Source organism: Hoplias malabaricus, chromosome 5 (genome assembly GCF_029633855.1).
Source record: "Hoplias malabaricus isolate fHopMal1 chromosome 5, fHopMal1.hap1, whole genome shotgun sequence".
Lineage (NCBI taxonomy): Eukaryota > Metazoa > Chordata > Actinopteri > Characiformes > Erythrinidae > Hoplias > Hoplias malabaricus.
The window spans coordinates 22,366,834-22,388,521 of NC_089804.1; the positions used below are offsets into that span (position 1 = coordinate 22,366,834).

Consider the following 21,688-nt stretch of genomic DNA (forward strand, 5'->3'; position numbering starts at 1 on the left):
CCGGTTTCTCAGCTCCACTGATCATACAGGTGCACTTTACTTGGTTCCACAGACATACGCTTCACCACAGAGCAAGTATATGATATGGTTTGGGTGGTGTATCATTCTCAGTGATATGTGTGGTGTGAGTGGGTCGGAGCATTTATTATTTGAGTAATTATTTGTAAAATAATGATCATTACCTCATTTTTAATTTGGCAGACATGGGTGAAAGTTTAAAATCGGGGGAGGGGAAATGGAGGAGAGGGGTGGAGGAATCCGTTTCCTTTGCGCTCTCTCTCTCTCTCTCTCTCTCTCTCTCAACAGTTTTAGGGAAAGCCTTCACTAAAAGCAAGGGGAAAACAGGCAACTGGGACGTGACCAAGAGGACTCTCTCCAAAGCTTCTGCGTTTATTTTCTCGCCAAAAAAGACAATACTAAACAAATGCGAACAAAATGTTCAGTTTCCAAGAGAGTCGACGTGGCTTTGTCCTCTCCTAACGGATTTGAAAGCTTTTCCTTCTGTTACTCGACGTTACTCTCCCGGTTTCTCCATTCGCCTCAGCAGTTTCCACGTCACTGACACTAGTCGGTGAGTTTGAATTTTTAACGTTAACCGTTACATTAGCACTTCTAAAACGCATTAAATATACACTCTGTTTAACAGTTTAATGTGTTTTTGCAGATGTTATATCTAAAAATGTCTATTTTTTAAAAGATATAAACAATTCAGGTGTTTAAATTTAAAGTTAAATCTGAATTTTAGAGATATGAGTAAATTCGGTTTATTCGTGTTGCGGTTATTTCCGTTGCGGTGTAATTTCTGTGAGTGTTTACAGAGTTTCTTGCCCCTGTTTTCCGTTAACTGCGCTTAACCGCTTTATTGGTCTTTTCTTATGAGAATTAAAAACTCTTAATATGCAAATAAATGTGCCAGAAATGAGAGGAGGTGTGTTGGTCTGGTTCTGTTGGATTTATTTGTGTATATTTTTTTATTTATTTACTCCATCAATACAGGCTGTTCTACACCCAAAATCTGTTGCATATTTTGGAAAATTTTAATCGTAAACATAAGTTTTGCTTTTCTTTGTAACCTCTGTCTATGGACCAGTTGGTATCGTTTATACTTCCCTTAAAATAAAATCTAGTTACCAGCATTTGGAAGAATTTATTTTCTTGTCAAAATTTAGTTTGCCAAAACGAAATTTCAGAATTTTCCCAGGTTTAGTTTTCATGAACATTTTGGAATAAAATTGCAGCTCTTCATCAATGATCAACCTGGTACAATGTGAATATTAATTAAGGCATAATTTATTCCAGTCTTATTTAGGACTACCCCCTAAATCACCGTTCCAGATGTTGTTCTTTCAAGTTTTATGGCATTGCGGTTCTGTTTCTGGTTCTTTTTTAGTGGGGAAAGGTGCCTTGTTGCATGGGCACAAAGATAATTTGGGGTCTTGTGGTAAAGTCACATTGCATCTCCAATTACAACTCCCCTAAAACCCCCCTGAAACCCTCCACCCCACCCCCTTTAACCGACACCTTCATCTTTCCCTGTTGGCTTGGACCAGATGGTGCTGACTGAAGTACGTTAGGAAAATACAGACAACATCCTTCCCTTTCCTCAGAGAGAGAGAGAGAGAAGGGGGAAATTAGCCCAGAACTCTTAGTCAGAAGCAGATGTTAGTTGCAGACTCCTTTGGTTTGTGCTGGTGTCTAAAGGCTTTTCACAAGAGCCAATTAATCCTAAAGTAATCCTAAAACTCTCAAACACAGGAATAGGTAATAATACCCAATTGTGTGTTCATTTTACATGAGCTTCATATGAAGTATGTTGTACTTCTTGGTCTTAGATTAGTGTTGTGTTTTCTGTTTTGTTTCTATAGTTTTATACAGTTTCTATATTGTTTTTCTATATTTTAACCTTTTGTAAAGATACTTCAAGCAACACATTTTAGTTTTTTCAGTTGTCTTAACATCTCTTGTCACACTTATGCTCACACACTGTGTGGCCCAAAGGTTGTGGAGACATTTTCATCCAACGTTTCTTCTGATTTATTTCAAAAGATGTATTTATTTGGGATTAATTAGGAGTTTGTTCTCTGTTTGCTGTAGTATCATCCTCCAGGAGGCTTTAGAGTAGACGTCAGAGCATGTCGGTGAGAATTTGATAGCATTCTGCCTCAAGAACTTCGGTGAGGTCATGTATTAACTCCAATCAAACTCATTCCAAAGGTATTAGGTGGAATATCCCCTCTTGCCAAAGCTTGGCTTGGTGAATTTGGGACCATGTGCAGCTGCCTCAGAATGTCCCAAACTATTTAGTGTTTTCTGGGGAGGTAAAACAAGCTTTTCATGCCCAACTCAAATGTTTGTGTCCATAATTTGAGGTTTCAATGACATTGATCATGTCTAAAGAACATTAGCGGAACTGTATCCTCTTTCCAAGGTCTGCCATTTTGCAAAATTGTGTTCTTTACAGGATGCTATTTGTAGAAGGCCATTTTTGTACCTTGTGGGGAGGATAGGTCGGAATGAAGTAAGCAGCTGGACACACTTGTGTAAACATTAGTTTGTCAAGAAGGTAGCACTGAAGGTACTCTTCAGTAAACAATGTTTAAATAAACCCTGGGTTTGTATTTATCACAATTAATTCTTCATTAAGGCAACTTACTTCAAGCTTAACCTGAGAAATACAGTAAAATATCTTCAGTTATGGAGTTTTAGCACTTTGTGCAAGCGTAAATATAACCATACACAATTTAATTTTTCTGTACTTCTCTCTCTTGGGGTTAATGTGTAAAAGGACTCTTTGAAGCCCCTTTAACTGGTGACTCTTGTGAAACAAGGCCTCTTCTGTGTAAAGGGGCTGCCATCTGGTACAGTATAGACATGTCCGGGTTGTTATATCTTGTTCTTTTCCACTCTCTTATGTATTCTAAGTCTGTTTTGGTGTGTCACTGACCAGCAAAAACATGCAAATTATGTTTTGAGCCATTGTGAATTCAACTCATCATTTCTGAGATTAATAACACATTAATTTGCAGATCTGGAGCCCATAAAGCAACCTACTAAGTTTTTTGTGATCAAAGTCTAATAACACCCGATACTCTGGAGTATCTCTAGAAGTTCTCAGAAGTTCATGTGTGAAAGAGGCATGAGTTTCTCCAGTCACAGCGATGGACTGGCATTTATGTGAAAGAGTGAAGACGAGGTTAGCCACAGCAAAACAAACACGACGAGTGCAGAGAAATAAGTGCACTGATTACATGCGGCGGAAATGAGAAGGGAGAAGAAAGAGAACCCAGTGAAAATGACCAAAAAAAAAAGGGTTTCTGCTCCTCGCACTTCAGTGCTGGTGTTAGGAATAAACAGAGGCTCATTCTCATGTAAAGGAACAGGTGCTGAAACTGGCGATTCTGAACAGGGCAAAGGAAATGCCGTGTTTCATCCTTGGGGTATATGCACCAAAGCGTATCTCAGACGTTCCATTAAGACAACAGAACTGCATTCATCCGACACACACATACACATCTTTTGCTTCGAGACTGCACTGGTATTAATTTTAGGCATCGTAATTCATATGCAGCTGCAACGTCTTATTGAGTAAAACCAAATACACAGACACACCGCCCCAACAGTGGAATTATTATAAGTGACATGCATTGTGTATGTATTCATTTGCCAGTGAAATGGTTTTCTGTGAACTAGCACCTTTGGGATGAGTTACAGGGAATGGCAAGTCCCGTTATTTTTAGAGAGACAAATTCAGACAGGATTTTGATTCTGGGAGGTACCCTCTACTGTGTATTTAGTTCAAATGACAGACTTGATTCTGTATTTACTGTATATAGCTCAGAGCCTATAGAAAGTGTGTGGAAAGTGTAGACTGTAGCAAGTGTGTGGAAATGGCTGGGTTTGAGTGGTTGTTACCATATGTTTTGTGTGCTGTACAAGGTGAGGAGGATATGAGGTAGGGCTCTGCTCTTCTGGGAAGGCTTTTCAGTAGATATTGGGACATTTTCTGTGTGGATTTGATGGCATTCATCCACATTAGTTACATCAAGTTCTGGACGATTAGGATCACAAAACTGCCCCCCATTTGCTGGATGGAGCCCCATTACTCCAAAGAACCCCAGTTCTACTGCCACTTTATCACACACTTTGGACACTAAACATGAGAATAGACCTGATCTTAGACTCTTGTGTTATTATACGCTTTTCTGTAGACATTTTACAAGCTGTCTGCACTTCTCTCTCTTAAGTGGCTGCATTCACTCTTTATAAGGGACACACACCATAGCTCTTTACTGTCGTTTTTGAAAACCAGAGTCAATGAGTGAAAGAACATGTCAATTCTGAATGCAAATATTTCTCTGCGTGTTGAGAAGGGTGCGCTTGGACATGTGACTGAAGAACAAACCCCGTTTATTGTGTTGCACATGTTTTTTTCCTCCCCTTTTTTCACTGTAAGGAGCTCTCCACAATCTCCCAGTAGAAAGGCCTCTATTGTTTGGTTCAAAGGCTGTCATGGAGGGCTGTCCTAGTTTTACAGAGAATGGGGACAGTGATTCCTATGTCTGTGTAAAAGAGCTAGAGGAGATTTCATGTCCATCTCATTGAATTTTTAACAAACGGTTGTATTTTTAACAAGCATTTTTAGTATCTGTAGCAAATACTAAAAGGTGGCTGAGAGTAGGGTTGGCTGCTGTTATGGTAAAACCACTTTCTACGAGAGTTGAATTGTTGTGAGACAAGAAACTCCTGAAAGGCACGCTATTTTTAACTGGTTCACCATAAGTGTGAAGCACCTCAATGTTTTATTGGCTGACAGTAAGAGACACTCCTTTTTATTCCTCAGAGTAAATGAGTAACGCCCACTCCACAAAACGTCTATGTCACGAGCCGTCGAGAGGAAAAAGCAGTAACAAACATCTCGTGGTTAAACATCTTTGTTCCCGCTCCTGGAGGTAACGCACTCCTCCATGGGGAGGTTAAACTCTGCTCCATTTGCTCTATGAATGATGCAATGCTCCATGAGCTGAGCACTCAACAGAACGGGAAACCCAGGAGAAGCTGCACATGAACCTATCACCGAGAGTCTGCCATTGGAGTGATGCAGCTCCATCAAACCATTTGTAATGATTTGGAGTGACGTTTTTGATCCAAAACAAATAATCGAACATCAGTACCTGACCTCACTAATGTTTATGTGGATGAATTCCCCTAAAATCCTCGGAGCAGTGTTCCTACATCTAGTGTAAAGCCTTTCCAGGATCATAGAGCTGTTAAAGTTCTTCCAGATGGGCTGCAACTAGCTTTACTCTGCTTATGTAATGAATTGAAGCGAGTTTGAGTAGATTACGCCCAAATGTTCTTCCTCAGTTGCTGACATCATTACGAGAACATTCTCCATAAAACTGCCTTTTACATTCCAGGTATTTGGATGGTGGTCAGGTTACAGGACACAGGGGAGAGTATTAGGTGCAAGATGATACTAGAAACAGCAACCATTTGACGTTAAAATGGTTTAAAGGATCCAGTGTAAAGCTAAAGATGGTGGAACACCAATGATTTATTTAAGTGACCGCTCTCCATGAATGCCTTCTCCTTTACTTGTTTCCAAGTGCCCCAGTTTGTCTCTCTCTCTCTCTCTCTCTCTCTCTCTCTCTCTCTCTCTCTCTCTCATGCTCTTTTGCTGGCGTTTGAAGAGAGGGGATGTTCTCTGGTCAGAGCCCAGGCCTGAGCACTGCATGAGTTTGTGAAGGGAAGAGGCGAAGAGGCAGCTCGAGTCAGTGCCAAAGCCTCGGCAGGTTTTCCCCTTCATTCACTCGCCAGAACAATGGGAGCGATTCAGCGTTTCCACTGGTCTGTAATCAGCGCTACAAATAGACTCACTCAAGAGGGCGCTGTGATGGATAACTCAAGTTCATGTGGTTCACAAACACTGGGAACCCCTTTCAAGACTGCAAAACCTAGTCATTTATCAATTCTGCTGTTTTTAACCCTATCATTATGTCCAACTCGGAGACAATGTGCTGCACAAGTGGTTGGATTAAAAATATAAAGATTGTAAGTATGGCTTTTTTTAAAAATCCAAACTAGTGTCGGTTCACTGGCTAGTATAGTGTAGATTTTTTTTGGGTGGTAAACTCAGATTAACCATGCTTGCGGTTTGTAAACACTCACAGAAACAGGGGTCATATACAATCAGTTTGACATTTTATTGGTAGTCTTTAAAAATAAAATACAACAGACTGAATGTGGACCAAACTTGAGCGCCTGTTTTTTTTTTTTTTTTTTTTTTTATATTGATTTAGATTCTGGTTGCATTTGGGTGGAGGATAAAGTGTAGTGTGCTATATACTAACTAATTAAAAAAATTATGATATTAAACAATTTAAAGTAGTTTTTGAGTGTACTGTAAATGTTTTTTAAGTCGAACGTACATTGCTTTGTGGCTGGGGATGGATTCTTATTCGTATGTTCCCTTCCACCTTAAACACAGCATTAGTTGCAGTATAGGTGTTGATGTATAAGAAGCTAAAATATTTTATTGTTTAAGGCAAGCGTGGAAAATGATAATGAAAAACTGAAATAAAACTATGAAAGTACGAAAAATGGAAAAGAAACAGTCACCAGGAGGAAACCCATGCAGACACATGGAGAACACACCACACTCCTCACAGACAGTCACCCGTAGGAAACCCACGCAAACACAGGGAGAACACATCACACTCCTCACAGACAGTCACACGGAGGAAACCCACGCAGACACAGGGAGAACACACCAAATTCCTCACAGACAGTCACCCGGAGTGGGACTTGAACACACAACCTCCAGGTCCCTTGTCCCACTTTGGACAAAAGTGCACAATTGCAGGATACAGACCCTTTAGGGAACAGGTTTTATCGTGTACTATTTGGCCAAATGTTAATGCTAAAAACCCGATTATCAGAAGACATGAAGTCTGAGCCTTTTCCGTGCATGACGTATTCCCTCCTGTGTCTTTTTTCTTCCTGTTTTGATTCCTGCCCCTGAGGCTGAGGTCAAGCCGAGTAGATCTGTTTCCTGTCTGCGAGTTTACTTTGTGAAGGGGAGATAGGAGCCAGGGGTCAGAAATCAAAGTGCCCTTCCTCATTAAGGGTCCACAGTGTTTAAGGGAAACATTGCCTGACAGTTCAGATTTTCCATAGTTTTCCAGCTCTTAGTGTTCCAGAAAGCATGGCTTAGGTATTAATATTATAATAACAGGCTTCGCTTATTCTTTATGCTCATTGTCAGAGGTCAAAAGCCCCCCAGCACTGGGTTCTGAGGCACGGAACTGCATTCTCTGCACTGATGGAGCTCCAGCAGCTGGTGTGGGGATCCAGAACTAACCAACCGACATCAGCACCTGAAAGTTTTAATGATTTTTCTTTCTGAATGCCTTCAGCTGCTCACAGAACTGTTCTGACATTTGCCCTTCCCTTCTTAGGGCATGGTGGAAGAGCAGGTCTTAGCGAATGTTTGCCTGTTACTAGTGGTTTTTCAAATTGAGCATGAGACCACAGCAGATCTGCGTTTTGGTCAGGGGTCATAAGAGTCAGTGTCAGTTGAAGATGGTATAGTGACAAACCCTCTGTTGTTCTCTATTTCTCTGGCCCTTGTTTTCTCTCACACCTCATGCTCATGCTCAGTGTGATTCACGCTATTAGACATAACATGGTCAAGTGCGAATTGTTAAATATGATCCACACTTCTCAGTTGCCGGTTAAGTTGGTTGTTAAGCAAAGCCACATTCGTGAATGATGTGTTTACTATGGTGTTGGACTTTTACGGCATATTCAAAAGTTTTTACAGTTTCCCCAAAATGAAAAGTGGCCTCTACAGTGCATTCACACACTTAAATTTATCATAATTTGGTTTCATTTTTAATAAATTCATTCATTCATTATCTATAACCCTTATCCAGTTCAGGGTCATGGTGGGTCCGGAGCCTACCTCACTGGGTGCAAGGTAGGAACACACCCTGGAGGGGGCGCCAGTACTTCACAGGGCGACACACACACACATACTCTTGAGTAGCCAATCCACCTACCAACATGTGTTTTTGGACTGTTGGAGGAAACCTGAGCACCCGGAAGAAACCCACGCAGACACAGGGAGAACACACCACACTCCTCACAGTCACCCGGAGGAAACCTACGCAGACACAGGGAGAACACACCACACTCCTCACAGACAGTCACTCGGAGCGGGACTCAAACTGTGTTGGCTGCAGGTAAAATGAAAGTGACCTTACACCTCCTGTTCACAATAGAAAACATCAGATGAGCAGTTGTTTCCTACGAGGGCAGGTAATTTGTAGCTGCAATTTAGTGGCAGGTGATAAGTGGCGATGACAGGCGATGAGTTGTGACACTGAGACTGGGCAAAGCTAAATGACTGCTTTGGATAATTATTAGGGCGCACTGTCTGAGGTCCCGACACTCTACACACCTATAAACCACATCATGAGTTGTCCTGAACATCCCCAGCAAAGGCAGACGTGGGACACTGTAATCGACTTGTGGCCTTCTAGTGTGAATGCATGGTAATGCTAATATGCATCTGCTTCTGAGCAGTTCTTTTTATTTTTAGTTGATCTCATTGTGGGGACGGCACGGTGGCGCAGCAGATAGTGTCTCTGTCACAGCTCCAAGGACCTGGAGGTTGTGGGATCAAGTCCCACCCCGGGTGACTGTCTGTGAGGAGTGTGGTGTGTTCTCTCCCTGTGTCTGCGTGGGTTTCCTCCGGGTGACTGTCTGTGAGGAGTGTGGTGTGTTCTCTCTGTGTCTGTGTGGGTTTCCTCCGGGTGACTGTCTGTGAGGAGGGTGGTGTGTTCTCCCTGTGTCTGCGTGGGTTTCCTCCGGGTGACTGTCTGTGAGGAGTGTGGTGTGTTCTCTCTGTGTCTGCGTGGGTTTCCTCTGGGTGACTGTCTGTGAGGACTGTGGTGTGTTCTCCCTGTGTCTGTGTGGGTTTCCTCCGGGTGACTGTCTGTGAGGAGTGTGGTGTGTTCTCCCTGTGTCTGCGTGGGTTTCCTCCGGGTGACTGTCTGTGAGGAGTGTGGTGTGTTCTCCCTGTGTCTGCGTGGGTTTCCTCCGGGTGACTGTGAGGAGTGTGGTGTGTTCTCCCTGTGTCTGCGTGGGTTTCCTCTGGGTGACTGTCTGTGAGGAGTGTAGTGTGTTCTCTCTGTGTCTGCGTGGGTTTCCTCTGGGTGACTGTCTGTGAGGAGTGTGGTGTGTTCTCCCTGTGTCTGCGTGGGTTTTCTCCAGGTGACTGTCTGTGAGGAGTGTGGTGTGTTCTCCCTGTGTCTGTGTGGGTTTCCTCCGGGTGACTGTCTGTGAGGACTGTGGTGTGTTCTCCCTGTGTCTGTGTGGGTTTCCTCCGGGTGACTGTCTGTGAGGAGTGTGGTGTGTTCTCCCTGTGTCTGCGTGGGTTTCCTCCGGGTGACTGTCTGTGAGGAGTGTGGTGTGTTCTCCCTGTGTCTGCGTGGGTTTCCTCCGGGTGACTGTGAGGAGTGTGGTGTGTTCTCCCTGTGTCTGCGTGGGTTTCCTCTGGGTGACTGTCTGTGAGGAGTGTAGTGTGTTCTCTCTGTGTCTGCGTGGGTTTCCTCTGGGTGACTGTCTGTGAGGAGTGTGGTGTGTTCTCCCTGTGTCTGCGTGGGTTTTCTCCAGGTGACTGTCTGTGAGGAGTGTGGTGTGTTCTCCCTGTGTCTGTGTGGGTTTCCTCCGGGTGACTGTCTGTGAGGAGTGTGGTGTGTTCTCCCTGTGTCTGCGTGGGTTTCCTCCAGGTGACTGTGAGGAGTGTGGTGTGTTCTCCCTGTGTCTGTGTGGGTTTCCTCTGGGTGACTGTCTGTGAGGAGTGTGGTGTGTTCTCTCTGTGTCTGCGTGGGTTTCTTTTGGGTGACTGTCTGTGAGGAGTGTGGTGTGTTCTCTCTGTGTCTGTATGGGTTTCCTCCGGGTGACTGTCTGTGAGGAGTGTGGTGTGTTCTCTCCCTGTGTCTGCGTGGGTTTCCTCCGGGTGACTGTCTGTGAGGAGTGTGGTGTGTTCTCTCTGTGTCTGTGTGGGTTTCCTCCGGGTGACTGTCTGTGAGGAGTGTGGTGTGTTCTCCCTGTGTCTGTGTGGGTTTCCTCCGGGTAACTGTCTGTGAGGAGTGTGGTGTGTTCTCCCTGTGTCTGCGTGGGTTTCCTCCGGGTGACTGTCTGTGAGGAGTGTGGTGTGTTCTCCCTGTGTCTGTGTGGGTTTTCTCCGGGTGACTGTCTGTGAGGAGTGTAGTGTGTTCTCTCTGTGTCTGCGTGGGTTTCCTCTGGGTGACTGTCTGTGAGGAGTGTGGTGTGTTCTCCCTGTGTCTGTGTGGGTTTCCTCCGGGTGACTGTCTGTGAGGAGTGTGGTGTGTTCTCCCTGTGTCTGCGTGGGTTTCCTCCGGGTGACTGTCTGTGAGGAGTGTGTTGTGTTCTCCCTGTGTCTGCGTGGGTTTCCTCTGGGTGACTGTCTGTGAGGAGTGTAGTGTGTTCTCTCTGTGTCTGCGTGGGTTTCCTCTGGGTGACTGTCTGTGAGGAGTGTGGTGTGTTCTCCCTGTGTCTGCGTGGGTTTTCTCCGGGTGACTGTCTGTGAGGAGTGTGGTGTGTTCTCCCTGTGTCTGCGTGGGTTTCCTCCAGGTGACTGTGAGGAGTGTGGTGTGTTCTCCCTGTGTCTGTGTGGGTTTCCTCTGGGTGACTGTCTGTGAGGAGTGTGGTGTGTTCTCTCTGTGTCTGCGTGGGTTTCCTCTGGGTGACTGTGTGTGAGGAGTGTGGTGTGTTCTCCCTGTGTCTGCGTGGGTTTCCTCCGGGTGACTGTGAGGAGTGTGGTGTGTTCTCCCTGTGTCTGCATGGGTTTCCTCCGGGTGACTGTCTGTGAGGAGTGTGGTGTGTTCTCCCTGTGTCTGCGTGGGTTTCCTCCGGGTGACTGTCTGTGAGGAGTGTGGTGTGTTCTCCCTGTGTCTGCGTGGGTTTCCTCCAGGTGACTGTCTGTGAGGAGTGTGGTGTGTTCTCCCTGTGTCTGCGTGGGTTTCCTCCCACGTCCAAAAACACACGTTGGTAGGTGGATTGGCGACTCAAAAGTGTTTGTAGGTGCGAGTGTGTGAGTGTAGGTGTTGCCCTGTGAAGGACTGGCGCCCCCTCCAGGGTGTGTTCCCGCCTTGAACCCAATGATTCCAGGCTCTGGACCCACCGTGACCCTGAACTAGATAAGGGTTACAGATAATGGATGAATGGATGGATGATCTCATTGTTCTAGATTGACCTTTAAAATAGTTGAATTCTCTAACAGAACACAGTGTAACACTTGATTTGAATTCTAATTCCAAACTTTTTAGCCGCAGTCTGTAATTTACTTCATTGGAAAAAGGAGTTTATCTCTGTCCTTAAAAAAGAAATCCAGTAACATGCGAATTCTCTGTTGCTGCATAAACACCAGAGAAACAAACGCCTCTCTTTGGCCTGGATTTTCAGTCACGGAGTCGCTGTCACTGGGAGAATCAGCCCTTTACGGGAAGGGTGCATGTTTCAAATACAACTCACTCACTGCTCTCATCCAATCAAAGAAACGGAGAGATTTGAAGAGGCAGGGCTTCATAGTAAAGGCAGCCAATCAGAACCGTTCCCTTCTTCCTCACTCTCTCAGCATGCTTCGAGCTTAACAAGCAGACAGGGTCATGGCGAGAGATCGAAGCTTTTGTATCAGCTCATAATAGCTTCATTCTCCTCCTCGCACACACACACACACACACACACACACACACACACATCTCTCTCTCTCTCTTTCTCTCTCTCCCACCCTCCACACAGAGCTTGTGTGTGTAAGGCATAGAGAGAGAAATTGCAGTGCACCCTTTTCTCACAAAAGTTCAACTTTGATTCATACGCAGCTGCTGTAAATATGTACCTGCTCTTGGTAAAAGAGGCCTCTGTTCAGCGATATAGGTGAACAAAGCTGGTTATAAAGCGGACACATGCACAGCGCACAGTTCTTCAAAGATTTGGTTGCATTAGTGAGGTCAAGTGCCATGTTGAAAGATTGGTTCTGGATCACAACCACGACTTAATTCCATCCCAAAGTCTCCATCACTCTGAGGTGTAGGGTTTCACTGCTTCACAGCCCAGTGCTGGGGGTCTCATACCCCTCGAGCCCATGCAGCATTGATCATGGTGACTTTGGGTTAATGCTGCTTCAAATTCTGTTATATATCTAGAGAAAACAGGCTTTAAATGGAGATTTGCTTTCATACGTGCGTGTATTATAAGCGTATAGAGGCTGGAGGCTGTTTCTGAGTCTGGTGTTGGCCTGTGGGCTATTTAGAGACAGAAGAGATTTCGACCCATGCCCAGAGTCAGAGGAGGGACAGAAAGTGACTCAGACGAGAGAACTCTGCTCTCTCTGCGGAAAAACAGAGAAGAGCAGGAATAACCATCTTTCCACTCTGACTCCCCTTCTTCCACGAAACGCGAGTCGAGGCAGAGTGAGGGAGGAAAATGCGAGCGAATGAAAGAGGGAACAGGAGAAGAAAAGATGGATTAAGGCCAGCCGTTGACTGTTTTTCTTCTGTGTTGAAAACGTGAGTTTGTTGTAATCGGATCGCGGAGGGGTGAGATCATCAGACGCTATGGAGAAAGAGAGAAAGGCCCTTCCAAACAAATGAGCTGGGCCTATACTTAACCGCCGCCACCACCCCCCACTCACACACTCCTCTAATCTAACGCCTAGCAGTGTTTACCCACAACTGGATCTTGTTCGTCCAGTTTGAGATCTTCTCATGTTCCTCTGGGAAGAGTTCTTTTTTTTTTCACACGACATGATTTTGTTTAATCTGCACATTTTAAAAAGCACATGGTGAACTTCAGATTGTAAAGTCTTTGTTTTCCACCCTCTGTGTATGTCTTACTCAGCAGGAGGCTTGGGTTTGTGTTCTGACTGATACAGGGGACTCTGACATAGATGGGGTGTTTATGCTCAGTGGTGAGTGGTGATGAGTTGTCATTAGAGGTCTCTTTCTCTCTCTCTGTCTCTGTCTCTCTCTCTCTCTCTCTGTCTCTATCTGTCTTTCTCTCTCTTTCTCTCTCTCACTCTCTTTCTGTCTGTCTCTCTCTCTCTTTCTGTCTGTCTCTCTCTCTCGCTCTTTCTCTCTGTCTCTCTCTCTGTGTCTATATCTCTGTCTCTCCCTCTCCCTCTCTCTCTCTCTCCATCTCTCTCTCTGTCTCTCTCTCTTTATCTCTCTGTCTCTCTCTCTCTCCATCTCTCTCTCTGTCTCTCTCTCTCTCTCTCTCTCTCTCTCTCTCTCTCTCTCTCTCTGCCTCACTTTTTTGGCTGTTGGAAGAGCCAATAGTAAAAGGGGCTCGGTTGGACGTGTCTGGGGATGGTGTACCGGGCCTTGCTTTAATGCTCAGTAATTCTGGAACAGTGACATTGCGGGACCTGGTGGGTGTGTTAGGGCCAGGCTTAAACGACATCCAGAATGTTGCCTCTGTACTGGGGCTGAGGTCACTCCGTCAAGCTGAAACCATCGCTGACTTGTGGAAGGACAGGCTGTCTTTGGAGGAACTGTCATTGTTGGAAAAGTACAGTACTGGGAGTATAATGCCAAACAAGGGGGACCTTTTCCCACGTACTGCTCTTACTCCTGATTTAGATGGAGCATCGGGCCCTTTGTTAGACCTCTCGGGCCTGCAAGACGTGGACCTTCACACTGTGTCAGGCCGTGTTTTATATGAATGCTGTGTTAAAGTGTTGAATAAAGCAGTGATGAATGGACGACCTGACACGGTGTGGAGGGACAAGCTGGGGGTAGGGACGGAAAGGCAGCCTGTCTGGAGGGTTTTATATAAGCAACCACTAATTAAGAGGTCTGGAGATCTCCAGTGGAGGATCCTACATGGGGTCATAGCAGTGAACTCTTTTATGTCTGTGATCAATCCAGAAGTCAGTGATAGGTGTGTTTTCTGTGGTCTCAGAAAGACCATCTTTCACTGTTTTTTAGACTGTTCAAGGCTTAAGTCCTTTTTTCTGACACTTGAGTTTTTATTTTTGAAATGTGGGGAAATTTTTAACTCTTGTGCTTTTATTTTTGGGGCTGGGTATCGACAAAAAGACCGTGTTAAGTGGCAGCTGCTTAATTTCATAGTGGGTCAGGCAAAACTGGCAATATACAACTCCAGGAGAAACAAAATGGAGGACAGATCTGGTCAGGAGGTTTTACCTCTGTTCTTGTCCCTGGTAAAGTCCAGAATTTTCTTTGAGTTTGGTTTTTACAAAATAACGTTGAATAACGTTGAAGGTTTTGAGCTGGAATGGTGTTGCAATGATCTCCTGTGCAGGGTTGAGGAGGGAAAACTGATCTTCACAAGCCCTTTGAGCTGAATGCTTTAATTGATACTGTGTTTATGTCTGTGATGTCGTACTGTGTTTGTTTACTGTTATATGTGTTTATGGATGATTGAATAAATGTTATGTTTTTAAAAATAAATAAAAAAATCTCCCTCTCTCTCTCTCTCTGTCTCTCTCTCTGTCTCTCTCTCTCTCTCTCTCTCTCTCTCTGTCTTTCTCTCTATATCTCTCTGTCTCTCTCTCTCTCTGTCTCTCTCTGTCTCTCTCTCTCTCTGTCTCTCTCTGTCTCTCTCTCTATATCTCTCTGTCTCTCTATATATATATCTTTCTGTCTCTCTCTATCTCTATCTATCTATCTCTCTCTTTCTGTCTCTCTCTCTGTCTCTCCCTCTCTTTCTGTCTCTCTCTTTGTCTCTATATCTCTGTCTCTCTCTATATATCTCTCTGTCTCTCTATATATATCTCTCTGTCTGTCTCTCTCTCTCTCTGTCTCTCTATATATATCTCTCTGTCTCTCTCTCTCTCTCCATCTCTCTCTCTCTCTTTCTGTCTCTCTCTCTCTGTCTCTCTATTTCTCTCTCTCTCTGTCTCTCTATCTCTCTCTCTCTCTTTATATATATGTCTCTCTATATCTCTCTGTCTCTCTATATATTTCTCTGTCTCTCTCTATCTTTCTCTCTCTGTCTCTCTCTATCTCTCTCTCTCTGTCTCTCTATATCTCTCTGTCTCTCTCTCTTTATATATGTCTCTCTCTCTATTGCTCTTTCTCTCTGTCTCTCCCTCTCCCTCTCTCTCTCTCTCCATCTCTCTCTCTGTCTCTCTCCATCTCTCTCTCTCTCTCTCTCCATCTCTCTCTCTGTCTCTCTCTCTATATCTCTCTGTCTCTCAATTCAATTCAAGGTGCTTTATTGACATGACAAATTAGTTACATTTGTATTGTCAAAGCCTGGGTTACAATTTAAGAAGAACATAAACATTGAATTAAACAATAAAATATTGAATTAAATAAATACAGGGGGTAACTTTTTAGAACTTGGAAACACTTGGCAACATTCACCACAGCGACTGGAACTGGAGGAAAAGGTTATATATGGGGTGTGTGTGTGTGTGTGTGTGCGTGCGTGTGTGTGTGTGTGTGTGTGTGTTTGGGTGTTTGACAGGGTCACTCACTGTCCCTTTTGCGATGGCAGGCGAGGACGTATCGGGCTGCGAGAGTGCAGCTCTCTCTCTGTTCTCCCAGCAGATACGGGAGTCTGTCTGTGGGGGTCAGGGCTGTGAAGGACGGGTGTATTTCACAAAATTTAATGTAGAACTCTTTGCGGATCTCAGTGTACTTTGGGCATTCTGTGAGGAAGTGCAGCTCTGTCTCGGGTCTCTCTCTTTCTCCATCTCTCTCTCTGTCTCTCTCTCTCTCTCTCTCTCTCTCTCTCTCTATATATATATATATATATATATATCTGTCTCTCTCTATATTTCTCTGTCTCTCTCTCTATATTTCTCTGTCTCTCTCTATATATCTCTCTGTCTCTCTCTATATATCTCTCTGTCTCTCTCTATATATCTCTCTGTCTCTCTCTCTCTCTCTCTGTCTCTCTACAAATACCATATAATATTACACTAAATGTAAACCAACTCTAATGCAGTAAAATGGGTCAGTTGTCCATACACAGCTTGTATAATCACTTGTGAAAAATGTAAGAAATAAAAAGGGATTCTCTGAAGCAGCTGCACATGAGCCTTATCTCATTATTCTCAAAGCCAGGCACGAGCTAGATGGGTTTAAACATCTGGATTCTGTGGAGGGACGTACAGTACCTTTAATGAAACCCCTATGGGACAGTTTCTGTTCCAGAGATAATCATCCAACATCAGTAACTGACCTCATAGAAATGCTCCCACAACTAAAGTAAAGCTCTTCTTTCAGGAAAAAAGGGAGAAACTTCTGATAAAACTGTGTTCATTAACAAAACACGTCGTTTGACCAGCAGTATTGAACTTCTGCGTCCCACTGTAAAACCACCGTTTAGCACAGTGTGTGGGGTACAGCCCGTAAGAGGAAGTCCCACACCGTCACCTGGGAACCAGAAGGGAAGTATCACTCCTCTGGAAGATTCAGTGTGTGAAGCAGCATTATGGGCGTGAGGAGGCGGCATCGAGGGCTGGGCGCGGCCACATGCTGCTTTTAGTTGTTCCATCGCTATAGGCTTTAATTAAGTCTCCATGTGGCCCCCTTCCAAGAGCGCTTTTTATTGTGAGCCGGTGCCTTATAGCAGCGCCATGTGTGTGCACCACATTACACAATGTCTCACACACACAGCGAGTGAAATCGTCTTTAAGCTCGTCAGTAAACACCATTCTGATTGTTAGCTTTATTCCATTAGCAGTTTGTTTTTAGAAATGTTGCTTATAAATATGAAGATTAATATGAAGAATTATTATAAACAGTTTTTACAGTTTTATGGCAGTGGTGTAGGACACATTCTCCACTTAAAACTCGATCGTAATGAGTTTCTTCTTTGCCTCCAGGTGCTTCCTCAACCCCAGTGATGTCAGGATAACCCGTCCCCTCCCTCGTTTCGGATAGTCCACTCTCTGTGCCGAAATGGCGGATCTGTCGGGACCGGGCTCGGACGAGGTGGACGCCTGTCAGCTGGAGATCCAGAGGAAATATGAGGTCATCCCCACGGTCATCTGCTCCATGTGCTGCCTCTTTGGAATCATCTACTGCTTTTTTGGTGAGTTCATGTGAAAAGGAGAAATTGAACTCCTTCGATAGCCATTTGGGAGATAATCTTGGGAAATCCCATGACTTGGTTTTTGTTCTGTGCACCTGGTGTTCGTTTAGAAATCCAGAAATGTACATGCTCTGCTTCTTTTGCTTCATTCACAACCAAATTTAAGCTCATGTTGTTTCTTTTTCAGCCGTTATTTTGTATGAGATTAGATCATCTCCTCATGTAGCCTTTATAAGGAAAGAACTACGTTAGGAACCTGTAGTAGGGGCACGATCAAACAACACAAAGTCCGAGTCAAGTCTGCAGTCATTTGGAATTAATCTTAATTGTCCACAACAGGATGATGTCTCAACTGGGGGAAATTATCCCTGAACCTTGAAACACAGAGGCAGTGCACTGATCGCCCCAGAGCTAGGATGTTCACACTCTGACCCTGGAAACATATTGTGTGTTTTTAAAAAGCTGCTTGTTATGTTATATCTCCTCTGCTGCAGGTTACCGCTGCTTTAAAGCTGTGATGTTCCTCTCGGGGCTGATGTTCGGTTCCGTCGTTATCTTCCTGCTGTGTCATAAAGAGCGAGTGCTGGACACTCAGCTCAGTGTGGAGGCGAGTGCTGGGATTGGTCTGGGGATCGGACTCCTCTGCGGACTGGTCACGATGCTGGTGCGCAGCGTTGGCTTATTTATGACAGGGCTCCTCCTCGGCCTCCTGCTCGCCCTCGCCGCTCTGCTGGTCACTCACCAGTTCTACACCCCTGGAACTTTGTGGGTATGTGCACGGCACCGTTCCTAAACCGGATTATTTTAGTTTGAGTGTAAGTCTCAGATTAATATAATGTCGTTAATTATAATGATTCTTGAAAGGTTTATGTTCTCATAGATGAAGTCATATTTAAATAAAGTTCTTAGGGTTAATGCATTGGGCTCGAGTTGTAAATTGTGGACTTTTTAAGGTGGAGCTGGAGTTTTAAATCCAGAGGAGCACAGGAGTGGATTATGCTGTAATTAAACGGATCTGTGGCTTTATGTAGTCAGACCTCCAAGCTACTTCCTGTGATTTTTTCCTAAGAGACATTCTTTATAAGATTAGAAAATGCATTTAGACTCATGGTCACCATTAGCCTTTTGAGAGGCTGCAGTGTACAGTCTTGTGGATCTTGTGTGTGTTCTACATCCCTCTCAGAGCAACACTGAGAACCCCTGGCTCTGTGTTTAACCCCTGTTTCCCTGCTGCGTGTGTTCAGGTTCCTCTGGGAGCTCTACTGGGTTCTGGGATGCTCTGTGCAGTTTTAACCCTTCAGTGGCAGAAGCTCTTCACTGTTCTCTCCACGGCGGTGTTCGGTGCTGCTATAATGACGGTTTGTGCAGATTATTTCGTGGAGATGCTAGCTTTGGCGTCTCACGCGTACGACTCTCTACGTCTGCTGCCCACCCCCGTGCCGCTCTGCTGGTACAGTTGGGTCATCCTGGGAATCTGGCCCACGCTCAGCATCATGGGAGTCTTAGTGCAGTGGAAGCTCACAGCTGAAGGGTATTCACACACAGAAGGTACAGGACCCAGGACTCATTTTGCTTCCTTTACACTTTCTTCAAGCTTCTTTACGCAACTAACAAGATGTTTTTACAACATCCTGAGGTTTAATTCACTGAATATTATCAGACTCTACTTTTACAATCCAAAATTATTGGTGTCGTACTTGTTGTGTTTCAGTGATCATCAGCAGAAGGCAGAAGAGGGTCCAGCTCATGAGAATTCGACAGAAGGACGCTAAAAAGCAGCAGTTATCTGGGGGTCAGGAGGGAACATATCGACGGAAACCAACGCCTGTCAAACGTTACGCTGGAGATCTACTAGCCCCAGTTAGTTTCATAAGAACCTAATGGTGATTTATCTTCTTAAAATACATTTACTATGTTACAGCGCAGGTATCTCTCACATTAGAAGAGATTTTACTGTAGAGATTTTCACAAACCAAACCTGAAACTCCGAACCTGAGGATGCAAAATATATCCTCTTTGTTTCTGTATTGAATGTTGGTAATGACATGGATATTCAGTGTTAATTAACCTCCATTTTCTCTTTCTTTGCCTTCTATAAACCCAGAGTTACCTGCAGAGTCTCAGGGATCGTCAGATGGGAACGGGAACGTCCCTCAGCAGCCTGAGCACCACCAATCACACGGTGGTGGACTTTGACTACGAGACCGGCTCCACGGTTCCCCTCACATCCACCACGCCACCCACGCGCTCCTGAGGGGCATCGTCATCGATGGAGCGACATCATCAGTAACTGAGTGACATCATCAGCTCCTGACTGAAGTCATCAGGCCATGCGTGTGACGAGTTCTATCATTAGTGACTGAGCTACATCGTCATCAGAAACTGTGATGTATCGCGAGCTCTGGAGCGGCCTCGTCTGTGACCGAGTGACGTTAACATCAGAGGGCCATCCTCAGCTACAGAGTGACATCATCAGGTCCTGAGTTATATCATCATCGGACATAGCACTAACAATCTGAATGAGAGAAAAGAATTTAACATTAGTGATGTCTGTGGAAATGTGTTTATTCTAGATGGTGGAAATCTGGAAACTCTAGAAGATGACAGTAGATCAGACTGTACCTAGATACACCAGGCCTTACTTTCCGAGCATTAACTGTGCTCTTCGTTTGTCAACAAACCAGTTAAAGTATTTATTAATAGCCATTTTATAGCTTCCCCTTTCACGAAGCCTGATGTGGTAAAGGGCAACTCCACTGACTTTTCAAAATGTCTGTATAGGGTTAAAAAAGCAGTAAGCAGTAAATAGGTTCACTGAAATTTTTTATTTGAAATCATTCATTGTAGAGAACCAAATGTTCAGTGGTGCCGTTGGGAACCAGGCGTCTCCATGTCTACAATGTAGATGCAGCTCTTTTATAAACCTTCAGTGATCATGCGTGCTGAGTACACACCACTAGACCACTACACAGATCTAATCAAGGTGGACATCAGGCTCTGTTCGCCTCTACTATGAAGTCTGACTTGTGAAGTTGTTTGAATCTAAAGCACTCTTAATGATTTGAACACCACAAATATTTAATCACGCAGAATTTAAAAAACAACAGTAGAATTGTCCAGTAGGGAATTTTTTAATGTAACATACAAGGTCCTAAGCATATGATGTGAAGGTGTGGGTGAATGTGTGAAAAGTGAGTGATGATGAGTTGTCATTAGAGGTCTCTCTCTCTCTCTCTCTCTCTCTCTCTCTCTCTCACTCACTCTCTCTCTCTCTCACTCTCTCTCTCTCTTTCTCTCTCTCTCTCTCTCTCTCTCTCTCTCTCTCTTTCTATCTCTCTCTCACTCTTTATCTCTCTCTGTCTCTCTCTCTCTCTCTCTCTCTCTCTCTCTCTCTCTCTCTCTTTATCTTTATCTCTCTCACTTTTTCTCTATCTCTCTCTCCCTATCTCTCTTTCTCTCTCTCTTTCTCTCTCTCTCTCTCTATCTTTCTCTCTCACCCTCTTTCTCTCTATCTCTCTCTCACTCTCTTTCTCTCTATATCTCTCTCTCTCTCTCTCTCTCTTTCTCTCTCTCTCTCTCTCTCTCTTTCTCTCTCTCTCTCTCTCTCTCTGAACTGAAGTGAACTTAAGTGTCTTAGTAGTGGTAGTGCCTCTGTTTCCAGAAATAGATGTGGGATGGGGTATAAATGTGCTGTGACCACTCTATTGATCAGGGCCATGCCTTGACTGCACTTCAGTCGTCAGCGGGACAGTGAAGCGAAGTGCCTGTGTGTGTGAGAGTGAGGAATGTTTTTACAGAAATGTTTCGTTTTTAGATACAACTTGTAAAATTGTGTATAATTGAGTTATTGTATCTGTAGGTGGCTATAGATCCTTGTGTATAGATTTACAATTCTATAAAGAAGCGAAGATGGTTTGGTTTTACTCTGTGTTTTTATAGCATAGGATTCTTATGTGTAGTTGTGTGTAATTTTATTTGTTAGTACATTTTTATAATATTAAAGGAGCAATCTGTCATTTTTCTGCCATTTTTTCTTCATGCTATGCTGACACCTAGTGGCCTGGGTGTATTAAATTGTATTATTATGTAGTAAATTTTAAACATGGTTCCACCCATCTGGGGGACCTGCTCTATGAAGAATAAACTTTTTTTTTTCAGGGACCACTAAACAGTTTGAGTAATCTCATGTGTTCTGTACTTCACAGAATCAATGTGAAAACAATATAATTCACTTTTTGGGAGATACTGTTTTACTTTCTGGCAGTAAAAATGACCTATTGCTCCTTTAAATCTTTCAAGTGCTCGGCTGTGCGCTACTAAACACATTTTTAAATGAAAATGCCTTTGAATTTGATGCTGGTGTCTCGTGTGAGTCTGAACAGACTGATACACACACTTAAAGGTGCAGTGTGTAAGAGTCGATCTGATATCAGAAAAGGAATACATTATACGTGCTGTTTTCATTTGTGCCGTTTCATAATCACCTTTAACTACTGTGTTCATTCACTCAGAGTGAGCATTTGCGCCGGCGGCTGCCATGTTTCTTCACTAGCCCTGAATGGACAAACCACACACTGGTTCTAGAGTGTCT

The 21,688-nt window shown here is 44.1% G+C and overlaps 1 protein-coding gene across 3 annotated transcripts; it reads left to right on the top strand.

Moving 5' to 3' along the window:
• The first annotated feature begins 318 nt into the window (after positions 1-318).
• Positions 319-20,456, top strand: LOC136697415 (transmembrane protein 198-like). Of its 3 annotated transcripts, none has more exons than XM_066672498.1 (6): positions 319-571; positions 16,889-17,097; positions 17,592-17,866; positions 18,342-18,645; positions 18,809-18,957; positions 19,202-20,456. In XM_066672498.1, exons 2-6 carry the CDS (start codon positions 16,965-16,967, stop codon positions 19,349-19,351), a joined length of 1,011 nt encoding a protein of 336 aa, XP_066528595.1. In that variant the 5' UTR covers positions 319-571; positions 16,889-16,964; the 3' UTR covers positions 19,352-20,456. The 3 variants fall into 3 exon arrangements, with proteins under 3 accessions (XP_066528595.1, XP_066528597.1, XP_066528596.1); XM_066672500.1 differs by having other exon boundaries at positions 18,809-18,980; positions 19,202-19,340; XM_066672499.1 differs by lacking the exon at positions 319-571 and adding an exon at positions 2,145-2,214.
• The last annotated feature ends 1,232 nt before the right edge of the window (positions 20,457-21,688 follow it).

Excerpts from the sequence above, each read along its gene's own strand:
- LOC136697415 (XM_066672498.1), top strand. The coding sequence starts at position 16,965 with ATGGCGGATCTGTCGGGACCGGGCTCGGACGAGGTGGACGCCTGTCAG. Across the intron at positions 17,098-17,591 it reads AATCATCTACTGCTTTTTTG|GTTACCGCTGCTTTAAAGCT; the intron begins GTGAGTTCATGT and ends CCTCTGCTGCAG. Across the intron at positions 17,867-18,341 it reads ACACCCCTGGAACTTTGTGG|GTTCCTCTGGGAGCTCTACT; the intron begins GTATGTGCACGG and ends GCGTGTGTTCAG.